Source organism: Haliaeetus leucocephalus, unplaced genomic scaffold (genome assembly GCF_000737465.1).
Source record: "Haliaeetus leucocephalus isolate CR32 unplaced genomic scaffold, Haliaeetus_leucocephalus-4.0 Scaffold240, whole genome shotgun sequence".
Lineage (NCBI taxonomy): Eukaryota > Metazoa > Chordata > Aves > Accipitriformes > Accipitridae > Haliaeetus > Haliaeetus leucocephalus.
The window spans coordinates 6,979,359-7,001,132 of record NW_010972676.1 but is presented as its reverse complement, the minus strand read 5'-3'; the positions used below and the strand labels follow the sequence as shown (position 1 = coordinate 7,001,132).

General features: G+C 36.1%; 1 protein-coding gene across 3 annotated transcripts in view; it reads left to right on the top strand.

The window, feature by feature from the left end:
- Positions 1-21,519, top strand: part of CUL3 (cullin 3) — a 57,898-nt gene extending 36,379 nt beyond the window's left edge. For all 3 annotated transcript variants that reach the window (XM_010568286.1, XM_010568285.1, XM_010568287.1), the window contains exons 6-16: positions 270-498; positions 1,964-2,109; positions 5,040-5,216; positions 6,318-6,488; positions 7,899-8,006; positions 11,494-11,618; positions 11,956-12,052; positions 13,117-13,251; positions 18,244-18,430; positions 20,193-20,338; positions 21,041-21,519. In XM_010568286.1, coding sequence (XP_010566588.1) covers positions 270-498; positions 1,964-2,109; positions 5,040-5,216; positions 6,318-6,488; positions 7,899-8,006; positions 11,494-11,618; positions 11,956-12,052; positions 13,117-13,251; positions 18,244-18,430; positions 20,193-20,338; positions 21,041-21,172 — 1,653 coding nt within the window. In that variant the 3' untranslated portion in view covers positions 21,173-21,519. The remainder of the gene's footprint in view (positions 1-269; positions 499-1,963; positions 2,110-5,039; positions 5,217-6,317; positions 6,489-7,898; positions 8,007-11,493; positions 11,619-11,955; positions 12,053-13,116; positions 13,252-18,243; positions 18,431-20,192; positions 20,339-21,040) is intronic.
- The last annotated feature ends 255 nt before the right edge of the window (positions 21,520-21,774 follow it).

Below are 21,774 nucleotides of genomic sequence, written 5' to 3'. Positions count from 1 at the left end.
TGGAAACTAGGTTGGCTTAGGTTGTTTTAGTATGAAAAATACCATGTTCATATTGCATGTACCCCCTTATGTATGTAACACAATTGGTGTTATAGAACCTTTATTTTGTATTAAGCATGTATGTAAATAGTGGGGGTATAATGATCTCATTTGTTGGACATGCTGGGTTTGATTTGAACTTGCGTATAAATCCTGATCTGAAATAACTCGTACGTTTCCTTTTTCCCCTTGAAAAAAAGCTCTAAAGTACTAATTTGTGTTAATCACAGATGGAAAGTCAGAAATTTTTAGCTGAAAACAGTGCTTCTGTATATATAAAGAAAGTAGAAGCTAGAATTAATGAAGAAATAGAACGGGTGATGCATTGTCTGGATAAATCAACAGAAGAACCAATTGTGAAAGTTGTTGAGAGGGAGCTTATTTCCAAGCATATGAAAACTATAGTGGAAATGGAGAACTCTGGGCTAGTTCATATGCTGAAAAATGGGAAGACAGAAGGTAAGACTGCATCATATGGGAGACAGAAATGCTTACAGTACTGCTTATTGTTTTTAAACATAGGATAAGTCAAGCTTAATGTTTGTGTTGCTGTGTAATTGTAAAAACACTTCGGTGGCTCTGTTTTGCAAACATCTGAGAATATTACTTCAGAGACTTTCAGAGGGCTCTTAAAACAGAGCCCATACATATAACTCGTGTCTATTTAGTACCAGATAAAAGTACTTTTTTGGTAAGCCCAGTATCTCTTAAGAAAAGTACAAATCTATTGTAGTGGTCTTTGTTACCTGTTTTCCATAAGCCATTTTATTACTTTCATTCCTCTAGTATGTACCTGTCAAAATGCATCGAAGTTTTTTGGTCCACAGGCAGTTGTTTAAAAAGTGCTAGTGTAAATTACTTAATAGAAGTATTGCAGGACCAATTCTTCGGGAGAGGGCTTTGTTGCAGAAGAAAGTTGGCTCCTTCTAAAGGATACGAAGCAGCTTATTGCAGTAGTTGAAAAAGAAGGGCTTGGCTTGATTTGGGTTCCCTAATAGAGGTTAATGTAGGACAGAATGACTGTGTGAAATTTACTATGGAAAGAAATAGAACATAAGTTTCTAAAGCAGCATAATGAAGAGAGTGATTGTAGTATCTATATTTAGAAATCAATGCTCACACTAAAGCTGTGAGATTGGGGAACAGACTTGCTGCTTAGATTAATGGCCTTTGTTCGTTAAAGCAGCTTCGCAGTTACTAGGTGATAGTCAGAGTGACAAAGTGAACAAATTTCTTAGCTGGAAGAAAAGAGAATTACTGTGTTGAATAGGAAAGTGATGATACTATACTTAACATTTTTTCTTTAATATCCAGTTAAGATAGCCTTCAGGCTGAGGGTACAAGGATATTGAAGGGTATTCATAAGATACAGGAATTAGTTTAACTTTTATGAGCCTTGGTTTGATTTAGTTAAACACTAGAGAGGAAATACTTGCTGCATTGTGAAGATAAGATTTCACATAAATGTGCAAGGATCGATTGCTTTTTTGGAAAGCCATGTTTAACCTAAGCCACTTATCATGATTTTAGATGGATGAAACAAAGTAATGTAAAATTATATGGCTGACTTTAAGACAAATATGAATTAAACTCCAATTTTTACATTTTTTTGCTTTTAATACAGAGACAAGCATCTCATTAGTGTTGTCCTATTTGCTTTAACTTAGACTTTTCTTATAACTTTTAATACAGTATTTGATTTTGGGGATGATAATCTTGGAAGCTACATTCTTAAATACCACTTGAAAATATAATCTTACTGAAGCTTTAAATGCACTATCCTTCAGCACAAGCAACAACTTTTGCTGGCGTAGGAATCAGCAAGTGGCTGAACTTTTACTGTTGTCTTTTGCTATGAGATGAATGAGTTACAGAAGTATAACAGACAGAGGGTGTCCTGCATAATACCTCATTCTGCTTCCAGACCTTGCTTGCATGTACAAGTTGTTTAGCCGTGTGCCAAATGGTCTGAAGACAATGTGTGAGTGCATGAGCTCATACCTGAGAGAGCAAGGCAAAGCACTAGTTTCTGAAGAGGGAGAAGGAAAGAATCCGGTTGACTACATTCAGGTAGTTAAATATTTTAACTTTCTTTTCTTCCATCTTTCCCACGTTCCCCAGAGTAGCAGTTAACTACATGATTGAAAAGGTAAACCTTAATATTGATTCAAGCTACCTTTATAATTTTGTTTAAAATATACATTTTCTGAATTTTCAGACATTTTTAGAACTCTTCTTCTAAGTTGCTTGGAAAGTACGTGCTCAGTTTTTGTTCTTTTGGTAGCTGCTTTTATTCAGCAACATATTGAGGCTAATTATCTAACTGCTGGGAACTTTTTGGATTATCCTAAATGATATTTGCCTCCAGAGTGAGTTGCATGTCTGCTGGCAAATAGCTTTATAGCGTCTGTTTTGTTGAATTTTATGTAATGTTAGTTATCAATGTTTATTGAGACAAAAATCACATGACAGTATTTCATGGCAAGATTAACTATGACTGAGAGGTGAATGTGTTATAAATTATAACAAATTACTTGCTTCATTCTCCGTCTCCCTGAGAAACAGAACACTTCTGCATGTTAAAAGACATAAGTGTTCTTTCTTGTTCTCCATCTCTCTCTAAGAAGTGATGTATACCATTAATTTATCAAGGTCACAAAATATGCTTCAGGAGTGTTTGTCATCTTTTCTCTCCCATTGTCTCTGAGAAGATGGTTTTAAATTTACACGTAAAATCTTTAGACTTCATTGAACTTTAAGGAAATGTTTTTATAGCTGGAAGATGTTTTATACTTAATGTGAAAATGTGTATTCATTAAACATTAAGTTTGGGCGGGGGTTTAAATGTGTAGTTGAAGTCCTTGTGTCTGGTCTTTAGGAGAAACTTTTAATGCTGTATGTCTATTATCTCTGCTGTTTTGTTTGAAATCAGTAACTTTGCTAGAACTGGTTACTATTAGAAGAAGCCATTTGAGTATAAAAACATTTTTGATTGGATTATTAATTTTCTGGCAATGCTGAAGCAAACTTCTTACCAAGCTTGAACAAGAATCGCCTCTCCAAGGACTGTTAAAAAGAAGAGAGAATGCCCTTTGAAATTTCTTAGGTTTAATGATTAAGGGCTGTTATGTTTTTTTGTGGTGGTATGATTTTTAAAAAAAAAAAAACAAACATGGAAAATAAGTGTCTGGAATACTTTGAAGTAATTTTCACTCCTTTTAAATCCTGATGGACCTAAAGGGGTATCATTAAAAATTTAACTGAGAAATAGTTAAAAACTTAATTGTGAAGATGCTATCAATGTTTCTTGCTACAAAGATGAATAGTGTAATGAAGCTGAAGAAGACTTACACTGCATGTCTTTTGGCAGACTTCATCCTCTCAGCCCATTAGTATGTACCCCAACCATCTCATGAAGATGTCCTAGGGAAGGGATTGATACTTGATTACTACTAAACCCCCAAATAGATTTATCTTCCACTTCCATTGACACAATGGAAAAAGAGAAAAATACCTGTGAACTGAGGAACCACCTCACTCTTCTCATCTCAGCCTTGTTCATCTGAATCTTTCAAGGACTTAAAGAGCAATAAGAAGACAGACAAGGAAGCTACATCATACCACCAAGAAAAAAAATTCATCATAGGCCAGCACTGCTTCTGAAACACGACATCACCAAACCCTGAGTGTAATTGGCGAGATGATTGCAAAAGCATTGCCAGGGGATTGGATTTAAAACTTCTTAAAATAATTTGAAAGGATGTTGAAATGCTGTTGTAATTTAAGGTACTAACAGTTTCTCCTGTTCAACACCAGGTTGTTCAGATGGTGTGTACTCCTGGAGAGGAGACATAAGCTAACCTTGGTAAACAGAGAGATAGTGGGATTTACTTTGAATTTAAAATTTCTAATACGCATTAATTAGCCTGTCTAAAGACCATTCCTTTAAGTGAGATGGTGAGTTCTTAAGAAACATTACTACTACTTTGAGTAATTCTTGAATGGCTTCTTTAAGTAACCACATATAAATAATTTCTTAAGAAACCAAGGACTTTAAGATCATTTAACCTGAACAGTTTTTATGGCCAGTCGTTATCCATGTTAAATTTAACTCTCAAGTGACGTTTTCTCTGCTGCCCCCCCGCCCCCAAGTGCTGTCTTAGTTATGTCTAAACCCTGTGCGTATCATAAATACTTAGCAAGGTAATCAGGTGATTTTAAGATGCTCTCCCCTCCTGCATTCAGTTGTTTTAACTCTGGGTGAAGATGGTGCAAACCTTAAAAATGATGTTAAGAATCTGATGATTTAGCTCAGACGAAGTGGTTCAGTTCAGGCCTGTGATCTTCACACTGTGATAACTGGAGAGCTACTGCTTGTATCCAACTTTCATATGTTTGCAGTGACTCTTAAAGATAGCTAGAAACATGCAACTAAATAATGCAGAACGTGTCCCTGGATTGAAATTAGAGGGGGAAAAAAACCTAACAAGATTAGGCCTGTTGTTGCAGTGTGTTTTCTCCTCAAACTTGTTTAGTAGCTCTAGGGATGCAGTTAATGGGTGCTTAGCCTCATCTTTCCCATATCCTGTATTTATAGTAGTGACTTTGTCAATGTTATTTGAAATGGAAAAGGCTTAAGTACAACAAATACCTCCTTTAAGCTGTGGATTTAAAAATACAGTAAATTAGCCTGTTTAACAAAGGTGATTAAAAAAACTTTCTTAATCTTCGAGTAGCCTATTACAGCAAACTGCACCAGTATTTGACACCAATATTTTAGCCAGTTTATCTGTAAATTGCTTCTGTAAGAGTTCTATGGCAGCTATACATATTTGAAAAAGGAAATGAAATTTCAGATACTTTCTAAGAATGCCAAATTCAGAGAGTGCTTTGCAGAATCTCTGACTATAGATGTGGTCTTCTCTATGACTTCATCTGTTGTTACTGTTTTACAGCTTACAACTTCAAATCAGTGAAAATGTTTTTGCTTTTTTTAAAAGGGTTTGCTGGATTTGAAGAGTAGGTTTGACCGTTTTCTTCAAGAATCTTTCAATAATGATCGACTCTTCAAGCAGACTATTGCGGGTGACTTTGAGTACTTCCTCAACCTCAACTCTAGGTCTCCAGAGTACCTCTCATTATTTATTGATGATAAGCTGAAAAAGGGAGTCAAGGGAGTAAGTATAAACTAAATGAAAAGGTCATGTTCTTTGCTGTAAAAACCTGGATGAAATTAAACTAAGCTACTTTTCTGAGAATTATTTTTATCTTAAGATAAATGGCAATACTGCCTTAAAAAAAAAAGAAGTATATATAACACATCTGAGCTCATAACACTTTAGATATAAATTTAGAGAAATATAAGGCACAAGGAGATCAAGATGTTGTGTGGCTTGTCCCCCATCTCTGAAGCAGTATACCTGGATTACTTCTGGCAGATACCCCCTCAAAAAAATTAGGTTGTAGTAGATTCTGCAGCTCCCTTCTCTTGAAACCTTAAATATCAGCTCCTTAAATATATTTATAGTTTGGCAGTTATTCTCAATATCCAATAATTTCTTTTGAAAATTAACTCACTTGGGTAGGCTAAACAGTTTGTCTTTGCCTCTTATTAATACTGCTTTTACATATCAGAGGACTATTACCATATCTGTCTCTTCTAGCTTAAGTACAGCTGTTTCTTCAGTCTTACCTCATAGCTTCTTTTATGAAATTTTTTGAGGTACAGCACCCGGAACTGGACAGGATGGTTCAGCTGAGGTTTCAGTGGCTCTGAATAAAGCTGAATATTATTGCATGCATCTTATACTTTGAAAATTGAATAGTAAATTCTATTTATTTATAAAATAAGTAATCATTTCACTTGTTGTGACACTAGACAGGCTTTGCAAAACAAGTCTTAACATTTTTAAAAGCTTTCATTCCAAGCTAACATTTCATACTTCTAATACTGGTTTCCATCTATGCTTTTTTTTTTTTAATACTTAAAAACTTATCCAGGAACTTTCACTATATTTATCCAGGCATTCTACCCATCCATTGTCTCCTGTCTCCCTCATGATTGCTTTTCCTTCCATTTTAGATCTGTTTCTTTCTCTGCTCTATTAAGTTTGTGCGCTGTTCATTTGGCTCTATCATTCACATGTTGGACCGGTTTTGTTGGCTTCTTTAAAGGCTACTGTTAGACCATATGCTTGCTGTGAAATAGTTTTAAGTATTTAGGTTGTATAAGACACTTGTGCTGGAAGGTTAAAACCAGTAAATTATTTCTTTTACAGCTAACAGAGCAAGAAGTAGAAACTATATTGGATAAGGCAATGGTTTTATTTAGGTTTATGCAAGAGAAGGATGTTTTTGAACGCTATTACAAGCAGCACTTGGCCAGAAGACTTCTCACAAACAAGAGTGTTTCAGATGACTCTGAGAAAAATATGATCTCTAAATTAAAGGTAAGACAGTATCTGCATACTTTTTTTTTTCCATAAATATGGTTTCTTCTGTTTTTATGTAAGGGATGTATAGATAACATACATCTTGATCGCTGTTAAATACAGATTTGATTTTAAATCCCCAACAGAAAATATGAAAGGCTTTTTTGAATAATTTCTTGGAAATAAAAGGAAGGAAATACTGGAAAGCACCTACGATGAGAGAGTGATCTAGAAAACAAAAGAATTTTTTTGAAAATTTGTTAAGATTTTGCAAATAAGAGGACAACTCCTGTTATCTAGTGACTGGATTTGAAGACAAGACTGTGTTTTATCCTACATTTTCTGTTATTCACAGTAGAATTTTTTTATTGCATGCATTGTTGTTCTTTAGTTGCCTCCATCTGCAGACTGGTGATAATGTTCAACTCCTTTTTTTGATTAAGTGGTTGAGATAGATTGAAAAAAAAGGTCTTCGTATCAGTGTCTGGAAACACGTTTTCCTAGTTGGTTCATTTTACTGATTAAATAGGCCAAGAGATGGAGAAGAAAGGTGAACAGTCCTTGAAGCAAGTTCTTATGCAGCTTCTTCCTCAGTGGCATGATAAATGGCTAGGGAACTTCCAAACCAGAGTGGTTTGATCCTAAGATCAAACTTTACTGATCCTCATTTTTGACCTTTGTATTCTATGAGTGAAGCCTGTTTGCATCAGATTTCTTCAACCTATGTGTATTAATTACCTCTCCACTTCTCTAGCCTAGTGATTTAGAAGGCACGGGGCATACATTTGCAAGATGAATCAGTGGACTGGAACTGCCCTCTTTTCTTACAGATTTGCACAGTGATTAAGATGCTGAAGCTAACATGCTTGCCTTTACCATATGTGTCAAAGTACATGTTAGAAATAGGCACAAAGTCCTGTATGTGCAACTGAAATGCATGTGTTTGTGCCCATGTATCTAGATATGCATATGTCCCTGATTCTCAAAAGGTCTGTTAATCTTGCTTGGTAATCTGCAGCAAGTGTTTAAAATTACGTACTCTTAGGACAACAAGATTTTTTTTCTGATACAAGTAAAGTTTATTTCCCTTTACAGTATCATGCTAAAAAGCAGGTGAAAGTGTATGCCTTGGTCTCATAAGCTTTCATAGATTTTTAAGATGAGTTAAGAAGCTAAACAGAAATCAGAAATACAATAATGGAGAAAAGAGAAGGAAAGTGAGTTTTGATATGTGTAGTGTTAGATCCTTATATGAAATATGAAACTTTTCTAAGTTCTGAAGATAATGCAAGTGGGAATCCCAGGAATCAGATGTAAAGAAATATCATTTTTATGAGATTTATAAACTAACTCTTAGTCTTGCAGCTCACGTATCAGAGGCTCTGTTTTCGTAGCGCTGGCACAACAAGTTATTTTGTGTGTTTTTAGACTGAATGTGGATGTCAGTTCACGTCTAAACTGGAAGGAATGTTCAGGGACATGAGCATCTCAAACACAACGATGGATGAGTTCAGGCAGCATCTTCAGGCGACCGGGGTAAGAGCGTTGGGGGACTGTGTGCTTGTCCTTTTACTTCAGTACAAACCCTAGACCTTTATCAAGGCTCGTGGTTTTTGATTTGTTAGAATATGCACGTGGAAAGAAGGATTTTGTTAGCATGCTAAAATTATATTACTTTTATTGTGTTTCCTATCTTACAAGCTTTGGTAGTATTTCCCGAAATACAAAAGTCAGTTCGAAGCTTGATCCACAGCTTGAGTAGTGCCAGTTTCGTTCCATAAAATCCTGTTCCAACTTCTACTGTACCCGCATTCTTCTGAAAGGGCTCAGGCTCGCTGCCGAGCGGCTCTTCCTGCTTGCGGCCGGCAGGGGGCGGGCGGCCGCCGCTGTGCCCTCCCCGGCTGTGCCCCCCGCCCAGCTGTGCCCAGCTGTGCCTGCTGCCCCTGCCCCGCCACCCCGCCCAGCTGTGCCCAGCTGTGCCTGCCTCCCCTGCCCCGGCCACCCTGCCCAGCTGTGCCCGCCCCCCTCCCGCCAAGCCCAGCTTGGCTCCTGGGGCCGGTGGCCCACTCTCGTGTGCATTTCCAAAACGCCATGTCACCAGCAAAGTCTTCCCTTCTCATTCTTTAAAAGGAATCTTCACTGTGACCTGTATTTTATGCTAACAGCAAGAAAAATATTGCATACTGCAGGTATTTGAGAAACATACCATCTCATGTTTAACTTCTCAGACACAGTTAATGCCTTTACTAAAAGCAGAACTGCCATTTTATTCAAATTGCCAAATGTGGACTTAATTGTTCTATCAGGAAGTGTTACACCTTGTTGTAAAAGTGGACCTCTGGAATATTGCATAATGGAGAGATCACTTGTATTTCGAGATATCAGTTTGATTGCTCTAAACACTTTTTTTCCTATACTAATACTCAGTAGCACTTAATAATGTATAATAAAGAACCAGATAGTTCCCTGTCTGCAGGTAAGTAAGTCTGTATATCAAGCATGTTTGAATCAGTTTCAGAGATCTGAATGCCAGGAATATGTTTGTGGATTTACTGTGTCCATTGTCCCTGGTTGTGCAAGGTGATCTGAATGAAGTCTTTGCTGTCTTGAAGCAGTGAGCTGAAATCTTCCTCATCATCATACTGTGATTCATCATGAGTGAAAGAACGGGATGTTCTCAAAGTGGTTTCAGAACAAGTTGTAGAGGATATGGATAGATATAAAGGTGTTTGTGGACAGGCAGCTTTACTACTGCTTTTTTTTTTTCTTTAGAGGCTAATCATGTTTTCCTTCTAAAATGCTTGAAATACTGACTTAAAGAAAAATTTGTTAGAGCGCTCCCATTTTTTAGGTATCATGTGGGACTTGTACATGGGGGAGGGCCTGTGTTAAAGATTCATGTAGTTTACACGACAGTTTTAAATTAAGTGAGTTAATAAATGATGTCTATCTTCTTTTTAGCTATGTGCAGCTAGTAAGTTGAATTTAAAATGTTAACAGGTATTCTGTTAGGCCTTATTTGAAACTTCATCTTTCTCTTGGCAAGGGACCAGTAGTTTGCCTGATGGTTGCCTTTTGGTCACCCTAATCATGGCCTTCTAATGAAATTTCTGGAGTACATATTTATGATAGGAATGTATATGTTTCTACTGGTGCCAATAATATTGGAGAGGAAATACAGACAGGAAGACTTCTGGGGTTTTGTGTTACTGTTAACTTGCTGGTGATGCTGCGTTTTATATGAAATAGTCCATTCTATGCCTTTTTAAACAATTTGTGTACCTTGAATACATATAATGCCTCCTAGAAGAGTGAGGCATCTGTTCTTCTCTAAATAATCCTACCTGCAAAGTCTCCTGCTGGATCCTGTATCCTGAGATACAGGTAGTGCCAAGGATTGTGTAGATGATTGGTTTGCTATCAGTAAGTGGAAAGCTCAGCGCTAGGGAAAGTCCAAGCTAATAGATAATGAGTAATTTCTACAACTGTGATCCTGAAACTTTGTTGGAGTTTGTAAAGATTGGATCACTTCAAGGCACTTTCCGTTAGTTTATACCATTTTATGCTGAAAAGACATTTGTAAAATAAAGTGCTTCCAAAACTTTTTCAAGTCACAAACTGCTCAGTGTTCTGTATAATGTGTGTTGTCACGCATTCTAAATAAATGGTCTGTTCTGGTCTGGCTAAGACCAAAAAAATTTGGGAAACAGTTGCCATCTGAACTAAGATGTTTCAGTTCCAGATAAAGATACTTTCTGTACCTTTTCGTCTGCATTGATGGCCCTTCCGTACACTTTGGCTGGAGGGAGAAAACTTTTGAATTAGGTGATTCACAGATTAACTAGTTTTCTGTGTCTGAATGGCTGTTTGAATTTCTCTTGTGAGCCTTATGACATTGGTGATATGAAATTAGAAACACGGCAGTAATGTTGGTTACTGAACAACCTTTATATGGGTCTTTAAATACTTTTGCAAATTGTTCCTCTTAAACCTTAATGAAATTCAGTCAAAGGGATTTCTGTATGAGTAGCCTGTCACCAGTCTGTCTAGATTTTTCAGAAGTTTCCTAGGTACAAGTTTGTTGATGCACGCAGGCATTCAACACACACAATACAAAAACTCTTCCATAGTGCATGGAAATGCTATTCTGCTACTTAATGGTGGAATTTTCTGAGTTTATATGACAGTTTTTGACCTTCTAAAATATAATGTGCTCGATTTCTGTGTAGTAGGTTTGTAACGAGCTGGATACGGTATGCTTTGTTTTTTCTTGTCAATAATGTCCATAATCTTTTCCAATAATCTTTGAAGGTATTAGTTATACCTCCTAGAGCTGAAAGCAGTCAGTTTTACATTGAATAATATTCACATAATCCTAGTGAGGATTATGCCTTATGGGTAGCCAGATGTTTATCACCTACTAACACAACTACTTTATAGATCAGCACTTCAGTTGTAGAATGCTTCCTAACCAGTGCTGAATATTTATAGTAATGGCTGTCTTTAGGGAAAGTGGCTAGGTTGTGTGTGTAAAAGTGAGTAACTGTTTACATTGCAGTCCAGAATGTAAGGAAAAGGACTCCCAATGGTTTAATATTAGATATTCAGTATTTACTCTCTGCTTCCAGAGAGTAAATTTATAAAGTTATTTTGAAACTGATATGTTCAGCAAAAACTGGATTTACTGTATGTCGTCAAAAACCTGTTTAGAAAGAATTGTTACATGTATTATGACTTCTGTTTATGATCACAGCCATTTCATTGTTGGTTAAGAATTTATTTTGTTAAATTTTGTACACTCTTAAACGCCAGAGGGGAAAAATGTAGAGGATTTTTGCTGTACGATCTACTCTGATAGTGATGAATTCATTTGTCTGGCTTTGTAAAAAATAAAGTTCATAGATACATTTCTATTTTTTTTTCTTAATCTGTGAAAATTCTGTACTTTCTACACTGATACAGAAAAATGGTAAAACATGGTCTTGTTTTAAAATAGTGGATGTTTTCTTCCAATTGTCCTTAGGTCTCATTAGGTGGTGTTGATCTTACAGTGCGGGTCCTCACAACAGGTTACTGGCCTACTCAGTCAGCCACACCAAAGTGCAACATCCCTCCAGCTCCCAGACATGCTTTTGAAATATTTAGAAGGTATGTATTAAAACAGATTTTTAGGTAGAGGTTTTAAGAAGAAACTTTCTGAACTTAACTTAGAGGTATATTTTGCCATTAGAGTTAAAGATATGCTAGCATACTGCTCTTCTTCAGTTCATGTGAAAACTAGAGAATGCAATGGTCACATTATGAGGCTTGAGGTTTTGGGAGCTTTTAAGTAGAATTCTAGTAAGAGTTAATGTTTTGAAAATGCAAAAGTTAGAAATTTCTTGAGAGTGTCCTTAGTGGCTATGAGAAGTCTAGGTAACTGTTAAAAGCAATTTCCTCTTAAATACAAAACGTGAACTAAGTTTTCAATTTAATTACATTACAGATTTTATTTAGCCAAACACAGTGGGCGACAGCTGACACTCCAGCATCACATGGGTTCTGCAGATCTCAATGCCACTTTCTATGGGCCTGTTAAAAAGGTAAAGTATCAAGATTATGAAAATATTGTGGATTTCCTTACTTTTTAAGAGACACATTTATAACAATTTCAGAATCTTGTAAAATAAAAGCTTACCCATTGATAATATAAGAATAAGAAAAAGATGCCTTCAATCAGTTTTATAGTCTGAGTCTTCCTTTGTAGCAGTTTTGTTTTTGACTTTCCCCCCCCCCTCTAAATCTAATTTGAATGTATCACTCAGCACCATCTCTTTGTTACCTCACAGAAAAGTAGTAATTTTGATCTTGAAGGGACCTCAGTGGTTTGAGTATTTTGGGGTTTTTTGACTGTGAATCAGTCAAAAGTGAAATGAAACTTGTTTCTCTTTAGAGTAATTTTTGTTAATGTGAAAAAGTGTTGTTAAGCCAAGTTTAGCCTGCTTTTTGTATGCAGAGTGCTAGCAAAGTAGACAACATTTTTTTCAAACATGAGAATCTTAGTAGAGTTTATAGAAGTACAATGCTTAATATTTATTTATACAAGAAAATAATTTGTTAGTGATTTAGACCGGTTCTAAAATGCTAAGCTAGAGGTACTAATGGCATGATGCTTGGGAACATAGAAGGCAATACAAAATGAAAACAAAATTTTTATAACACTAAGTATTAATAATGTGCATTTGTGAGGATGTTAAAATTATATTACTGTAGGATAAATATTTTGATTAATTTTAAAGATAAGAGTAAGAAAACTGGAGGATGGGCAAGTAGTGGAACAGGGGCCAGAGAGGTGGTGGAGCATCCGTCCTTGGAGATGCTCAGTATTTGACTGGACACAGTCCTGAGCATCCTGCTCTAGATGGCCTGGCTTTAAGTGGTGGCTGGACCGTGGGACCTACAGCGGTGCCTCCAACCTCAGTCACCCTGTGATTTTAAGACAGTTACTGGAGAGACATTCTGTTTATGCCACCAGGCGTATGCTATGCTATCACTTCTGTAGAGTGATCTCCTAGGTAATTATTTAATCAACTAACTTTCATTTTACCAAGGTAAAATATTTTGCAGTGGAGGGTAATCTAATAGTAGCTTTGTAATTTTAAAATAGGAAGATGGCTCAGAGGTTGGTGTAGGAGGTGCCCAAGTAACTGGCTCAAATACACGGAAGCACATATTGCAAGTCTCCACTTTCCAAATGACGATATTAATGCTCTTTAACAACAGAGAAAAATATACATTTGAGGTAAGCATTATGGTTTTCTCACTTGATTTTAAGTAACTGTTTTAGGCACTTTCTTGTCCTGTTGAATAGACCTTTGAAGATCAGGTGCTTCTCATCCTATGTGAGTGTGGATCAGGCCAATAAATACAGTGAGCAGATCATTAGCAATACACCTGGGAAGTAATCCTAGGAGAGGAAATTATTTGGGAACAGAAGTTTTCAGAAATGTTGGAGAGCTGCGAGTGTGGTTATTCCTAGGCCATAGAGCTATAGAAAAGCTGAAGTTGGAATGCAGCAGGTGGCTCTATTTGCTCATTTTATCTTTGAGAAACTGGATTTTGAAGCCAAAGGGTGGAGACGGGTTTGTATCCTGGCTTCTTAAACACTGAAGTGCTTAAATTGGCAGGTGGGAGTGAGCTGTAGGATGAATCAAAGAACTTTCATCCCTTCTCTGAGCTGGTGAGCCAGAAAGGACAATGAAGAAGGGCCAGATAGATTCTTAACAAGGAGACTAGAGGGGCATTGCTGGGAAAGGTTGAAGTGGGCAGCTAATAGACAACAGTGAAGAAGCCTTTGGGAGTGGAGGAGGATCCTGTGCTGTGAGGTTTGAGCATTGTATTGTTAATGTCAATTAATAGTTTCATTTTATATGTTTGAGAGAGCATTGGCAGCCTTGAAAAGCAGTATGGGTGCAGTTTGAAATGGAGTGGTTTTCTGGGTTTTCTTATCTACTTTTGACTGTGCTATGCAGAGTAATCATTTGTCTTTTTATTTGGACTTTGTTTTCAGCTTATTTGGCATACTTCTAGCCTGTTAATAAAGAATGTTTCTTTGAAACGGTCTCAGTTGGGATTAAGAAAGCCAGGGTTTGATAAGAGGCTCTTAATAAATTACTCATAGTTCAAAAAAAGATTATTTTGGAGCACAGAAAGTCCTGTGTGTTGTGAAATCTATTCAGGAGCTTTGAGTACTTTCTCTGCAGAAAAGTGGGGGGTGGGGATGGGACTTAATAGCTCATTTTTTCTTGAAGTTGGTGTTGAAATCGGGCTGGTGGCTACCTGATTCCACAAAATTGTAGGCTTTATGAGTAGTAGAGCCTCACCCATATATGAATAAATAATACTTGGTAGAGCAGTGAAAAATACAATTTTTAATAGGTGCTCTAATTATAGTTTATTTTACTAAGACCAGATGATAGAGAAATGTGTCCATGTGCTTTTAGGTTGTGTATGTTTTTTGTTTCTGGTTTGGGAGTTCTTAAACTCTTACTTTGTGTCCCACTGTAACTAAAACATTAAGAAGGCGTATTTGTTTGTTTTGGTTTCTTTGGTGAAGCACGTGGGAGTTGTCTTTAACTCCGGCCAGGAAAGCTTATGAAAACTTAAAAGCAGAACGAATTTTATCTTTGTTCATTGATTATTGAATACCATGATTAATTGCTGAGTGTTGGGCAAATGTTATTTCTCTGTCATATCAAATTAGTGCTTTTACTGCAACATAGTATGAGATGACTTGTGGTGTGTGCTTGTGTAAGCATAAAACTTTGATATACAAGTGTTTCTGCAGATTCACAGCTGAACAGATTAATTTGAAGGTGCCTTCACAGTTGAACAGACTTTGCTGTTTTGTTTTGCATTCAGTGTGATTATTAATTGCAAACTTGACAAGATCCTCACAGTAATCCTAACAGCCATTAAGCCATGTGATTGAGAGAAAAATGGGATAATGATGATACAAACATTATGCATAAGATGCTACAGAAACCTAAAGGATTATTGCGTAGCAAAATTCCTTCACAAAAATGTATGAATTTATTGTATTCCTATGCAGCAGTGTTTTATTTATATATGCAAAAGAACTGGTGGCCATATGGGTCTAGGTTAATGCTATTTGAATCTAAGAGGAAGGATCTTCATGCAAGCCTTCAAAGAATGCTATTCTTTTTAAAGAATTCAATTTCTTCTAATCAAGCCTCATCTAATACTCAACATACTTGTCTGTTAGTTTACAGTACCTGTCAGTATTTTAAAAGGTGAAATGCACAATTTTTTAATGATGACATCAAAAATAAGGGGAAAATTTTTTGTTCATTCTTTAGGTTTAACAAACAAATAGAAATGTGACTGTAGTAGAAGTTGTTGAATAATTCCACAAAAATGAGAGATTAGAACTTAAAACTGGCTTACCTGTTTTCTCTTTTGCTGATCTCTGCTTTGGAAGATACACAAGTTGGTCTGTAAATAAAAATAAAAATATTTTCTTCCTGTTTTTGTCATTTCAACAAAATGACGTGATGTTTTTCCTTCTGCACATTTTCCTTCTAATAAACTTTCTTCCTGCTTAGAACTGGACAGAGGCAGTTCCATGCCTAGAATTCTCTCTTGTAGCCTCCAGATAGAGCTCACCTGGTAATATTTTTAGAACTGAGATTGTGTAATCAGTACTGTTCTTGTTCATGACTAGTGTGGCCTTTAAAATAAGGCATTTATGGAGATGGGGGAAAAAAAATACATTTTTCACTGTTGCATCAAATATCTATATAAAAATATGTTTAGAAAAATTATATGCTACAGACTGAGGGAAAAAGAGAGCATAGGAACATCTGTTATCCCCATTTACATTCATAGCTACACTTTTTTTATCCAACTTGAGGTTTTTGCAGCCTTCTGAGGCAGCATACTGCAGTGCAATTCTTTCTGTGGTTCTTATTTTAATGCTAGCTTATAAATTCTGAAACCCAAATGGTTTGCATACATTAGTGGCTGAATTGGAATGCTACAGAGAGAAGTAAAATCAACACAGAAATACATAGTTGTTAGTATAAGGCTGTTTAGCATCAAAAAAAAAAAAGAATTCCATTTTAGCTCTTTGTTTCACTTTCATCAAAAGCAGAGTGTATCTGTTTCCTTGTAGAATTGACTTAGTTTTGAAAGCATTAATTTTAGGTGTTCATCAAAAATCAAAATTTGGGAGCTTGCATGTCACAGGCATTACATCATTAATAACCTGGATTTGGTTTGTAGCCTCAAGGCTACATTTACCTAAGTCCTAAAATCTAAGTGTCACCTTCCTTTGGTTTGTTAAATTTATGCTGATCAATCCATTTCAGTAAGACCTTTTTTTTGTGACCATGTAAAGGATTATAGTGTTTTGGGTTTTTTTTTAATATTACTTTGTGCCAGATCTGGAAAAAATGCATGAAGGTGGCAATTGTGTTTTAAATAAAGCAACAAATGAAGAAATAGTCTTTCTGTGAGCTGCTTGGGAAGAGGCATTTTGATACTGGCAAGTAGTTAAAATATCTGGATTCATGTCACTTATTTCAAATTATATGAATATTTCTGAATGCATTATGCTAACAGTACTCTTAAGAACATGTTATTATTTCCTAATCATCCATAAGCAGTATCAAAAATTCTGAAATTTTTTAATTTTAGACTTACTGATTGATTTTTTTTTTTTTTTAATTTACCTCATTCAAATGAATTTGAATTCATGTCAAAAACATGATTTCACATAAAGAAAACATGGTACATGTAATGTTGGGTCTATAGTTGAAAAGTAGGCATATTCTGTATGAGCTTTGCCATCACAGAGACCTGGTAGTGAGATGTATACAAGATGTGCTGTAATTAATGACAGAGTCCAAGTAAAGGCCAGTATATGCATATTATTTTTATTGCATGTTTTCAGTACTGCATAACCACAGAAGAGAGGCATTTTTTTTTTTCTGGATTGATTTTAAGAAACTTGAGTACACTCAAGAAATAACATCATTTAATAGAACTTTGTTGTACTCTGAAGTTAGATTTTTCTGTTTACAGTACTTTTAACACGTTTTTTATAGGTCTTTACATAGCATTTTGGTCACTGGGAGTTGTAACTGCGGCTTTTAGCCTGGAGGTCATCAGTTTGACTTGTGTGCCGTGAGCATTAGCAATTTATGGGGACAGTGGAAGAGCTTGATGCTGCTCTTGGAACCGAAGGTGGGGAAGCTGGGAAAGCAACAGCTCTTGTGGACAGTTACATGTCTGTGAGGTTTATTTTTTCTATTTGGTAGTTTAATTGTTAGCTGCTAGAGGTCCCTCAAGAGTCTGAATGGGAATGTGAAATCAGAGAAGTCTGCAGTTTCCTCAAATTAGAAACAGGAAGAAAATAGAGATAAGGCTAAAATGAACTTCTAATGAATGGGAGTTTAATAAACAAGTTAGGTTTGAGGAAGCAGTAGTAGTTGGCCTACTCCTAGAGCACTTAAGGCATCATTTTGCATTCCAGTATAATTTGCTTACTAACTCGTGATCACTGGTGACTTACCTAACATACAGCTCTCAGCTGAACTCTTCAGAATACTGACAAGAGGTGCAACAAGTTATGTACATGTTTTTACAAACATTCTTCTTCAAAGTTCATAAATTTGCTGCACTGGGGGTTTTTTTCTGTTTTACCTGGAGAAGTCCTAGCCAAGGGCATCTGGGCTGTAAACAAATTGTTCCAGGTTATTCACAAAGGAGGTGTAATTAATGTAGAGTATTTCTGTGTTATGGTGAAACTAGACCTTGTTTGCTTCCGTTTGTAAAGATCCTATTTTCAACGGTGCTGCTGAATGCAAAAGCATTTACACAGTTCTTTGTCAGGAAGGCTCAGGAACATTATGGATGTTTGCCATCGCCGAGTTACTTAGAAGGTTTGGTTTCACTCTGTTCAGCAATTGTTGGAGGCAGTGAACAAATCCTTTCAGCCTTGTCAAAAATTATAGTGAAATGAAACAGCTGGTTATTCATTCTGCTATTTCAGCTCATGGTGACTATTTACTTGACAGAATTCACTGTCTGTGCATTAACCCAGGTGGATCATTTTCAATAGTACATATTGCGACTTTGCTACTGAATGAATTCTAAACTTTCAAGCCTCACAACTGTCATAGTAGTATGATTTTGCATGCTTGAAGGTGGGCATTTTAAGCAATCAGTGCTGTTGTTTGCAAAACACGATAATGAAGATATTTTTCTTTAGGAAATTCAACAAGAGACCGATATCCCCGAAAGAGAACTGGTTAGAGCCCTACAATCCCTTGCATGTGGCAAACCAACACAACGTGTTCTTACAAAAGAGCCTAAATCAAAAGAAATAGAAAATGGACATATATTTACAGTGAATGATCAGTTCACATCTAAACTACACAGAGTCAAGATTCAGACGGGTAAGTGAGCTTTATAGTCTACTGTCTTGCAGTCCCAAAACTGCCTTAAGATGTCAAATTATCTTTTGCAGGGTTGATGTTCATACAAGTAAAAGGAAGAGAGTAATATTTTTTTTTTATGATGATGATGATTGGTTGCATCAAAATGAAAATTAAATATTAAGAAAAGTGTGGAAGTCATAGTTAAGCCTTTTACTTTACAAAATTTGTAATTATCTCTTAAAAGGAAATGTTGAAAGAGAAATAAAATTGAAATTAAATAGCAAAATTAAAAATATGCTACTGATTGATTCAGAAATAAGAAAATTGCCTCATAAGTTGCTTTACTGCTTTGAAATTGAGTGATATTTTTAGCCCATGATACAACAGCCATTTCCAAGTGCCAGGTAGCTATAATGGTTTTGGGCAATGATTTGGGTTTAGCAAATAAGAGAAGGTACAATAGCACTGCATTAGCTCATCAAAGTGCTGGTTTGTTATACATAAGTAAAGTTGGTACCTTTTTGTCTAGAAAGCTCTCTGGAAATAATTTCTGAGTTGTTAGCATTGCTGTAGATATACTTCATAGAGTGTTTTGGTAGATTAGTTCTTAGTTTTAGTACATCTAAACATATTTTCTGACTTTGCAGATCTTTGTATATAAAACATTGTCAGTGATGCTGTGTATTTTAAGTGCAACATCGGTAATTCACATGCTGTTTGTTGCACATAATATAACTTGTTGGGCTTCTGTGCAGCACGCTATGTCCAGGGATGTAAGCCTGTAAAACCCAGTAGTACCTACATACATTACATTGCATGTTATCCCTCTGCATAAGCCATAGCTAGACTGTCTTCATGTGCATGCAGAGTGCTGTGATGTCAACACATTTGCCATGTCTGGAGAATTTTTCTGGTGAGCAGGAGCGCAGCAGCCAAATGAGGATGTTGAGAATTCTCTGATTAGGGCCCAAGGCACTTCTCTGGTATAATTAAAGTCAACTCTGTAACAACTATTTGAGCTTTAGTGGAATTCTGCTTTTTCATTTCCACTCTACAAATGTCAGTGAAAGGGGAATATGATTTGGGATTCAAGATGGGTTTAGAGCAAATTTGATACTTGCGGTGCTATGTTTGTGTCTTATGTAGACTTCTTATGTGTATCTCTTTAAAACTGATAAATATTTGGGGCTTTTGTGTGAAGAAGGGCAGAGGGAAAAGTGGTATAGCAGTGTGGGAGGAGGGCTTGATTATAATGATGCTTGGGTGAAAGGGTAAGAAAAGCTAGACATAAGGGCAGAAATAACATAAATAGAAGAGGAGAACAGAATACAAAGATATAATTGAGTTGGGGAGGATAAAGTTGGACTGTTTCTTCTGACTGATGAACTTTTAAAGTATCTAACTAGTTTGTAAAGTAAATCTTCAATCCTTTTTCTATTTTAATTAATGGATTATTTGATATATTAAAGAGAAGAATATTTAATGGGAGCATGGGGGTTGGTGGTGCCTGTAAGCAGATTTGAGTACTGTTGAAATTTTAACATAGCAGTAATTAAATAACAGATTGTTACCTTGTCAGTTGCTATCAAAATATGCCAGAAAGTGTTAATATGTTCTTGTGGCTGCTTTTCACAGAAAAAAACCCCAAGTTTGAGAATGTCAAAACTCAGGAAAATATAACTTGATGTCTAGATGAAATAAATAGTGAAGCGAACACTTACACAATGAAATAAATTTTAATTTTGCTAACATACTTTACATTCTCTTTCTTTTCTTTAAGTTGCTGCCAAACAAGGAGAATCTGATCCAGAAAGGAAAGAAACAAGGCAGAAAGTAGATGATGACAGAAAACATGAGATAGAAGCTGCTATAGTTCGGATAATGAAATCTAGAAAGAAGATGCAACACAATGTGCTAGTAGCAGAGGTATACTTGTACATAATTTTGATATGGGCTGGGGAATTCTTTTTGCTTTTCCTGTTAATTCATGAAAGTTACACAGCTCTCATTAACATGATTCTGAAAGGCTTTTGAGAGATGCTGTGTTTAATCCATCCTTTTTTCTTTTCTCCCTTTGTATCTGAAGACATCTAAATCCTCACCCTTCAGTTTAGGATGTACTCATGGGTGTATCTAATTTTTCTTCCTCTTAGTGCTATTCTGATGTTATCAAATTCCTTTAAATAACAGTTGGCAACAAAAAAACCTGTACTTTAATTATTTTCTGCTTTGATCTTGTTACTGACTGTTGGGTCCAGATTTGAGAGATTTGAGCTCTTAGCAAAGGGAGAATGAGTCCTGCTACTCTTAACTCCTAAGTTCTGACAGCTTCAGGACCAGTATGGATCTTCCATTCTTGAACTCCCTTAGGCCTGTGAAATTGAGGTGATTCTCAGGTTGTGACCATGCCTCTGTAGAGTGTCAATACTTTGAACTGTACCCAAAAAAATGAGCAGGCAACTGATGGGGGGTAAAAAAACTGTTAAGACGTTTGCAGACTGCTTCTTATGCTTCATGGGTGTAGCCAGCCCTGTCTAAATATATTTTTCTGATTACTTCGGTCAGTTAGGATACTTGATGATCTTACTTGCCCTGTGATCTCATATTGGTTTTGATCTTATGTTCTAGGTAACTCAGCAGCTGAAGGCCCGATTCTTACCAAGTCCAGTTGTTATTAAAAAACGTATTGAAGGACTTATTGAGAGAGAATATTTGGCACGAACACCTGAGGATCGCAAAGTATACACTTACGTAGCATAAAATGCGTTCAGAAAATTTGATTTATTCTTGGACTATACTCTTCGCATGAACTGGGAAGTTCTTTTAAATCATTAATATTAAGACGACCATCTCTTCTATTAAATTACAATACATGTTCTAGACCATTCAGATCAAGCCTTTTACTCCTTTTGAGAGTTTTCAACATCAATTGATTGAGCTTCAGGCTTTTCAACGTTATCCCTGTAGAGATCATCCTTACAATTCTTCGAGAAAATGTGAATGTGCCGCGTTTGTTTTCAATACTGTATGAAAACAGAAAAATAAAAACAAATTTAGAAAACACAGCTCACTTAAAAAAATAAAATTGTTGGAATTTCATTTCCCCAGATCTTCAGTGTTGATGTAAATGTGTTTCTGTAGTGTTGCTTAGCACTTCGCGCATTGTATAAGTTGGGTTTAAAAGAAACCACAACTGGGAAGGCAGAATTCCCAGTTATATTGCTCTGCTTCAAATGTTTCTTTAACTAGCCATGTTTAATTTAAATATTTGGTAATCTTTTGATGACCCAAGAAGACAACTTGAGCATGTTTCACTCTTCCAGCTGCACTCACTGTTCCAACAACATGAATCAGGAACTTCT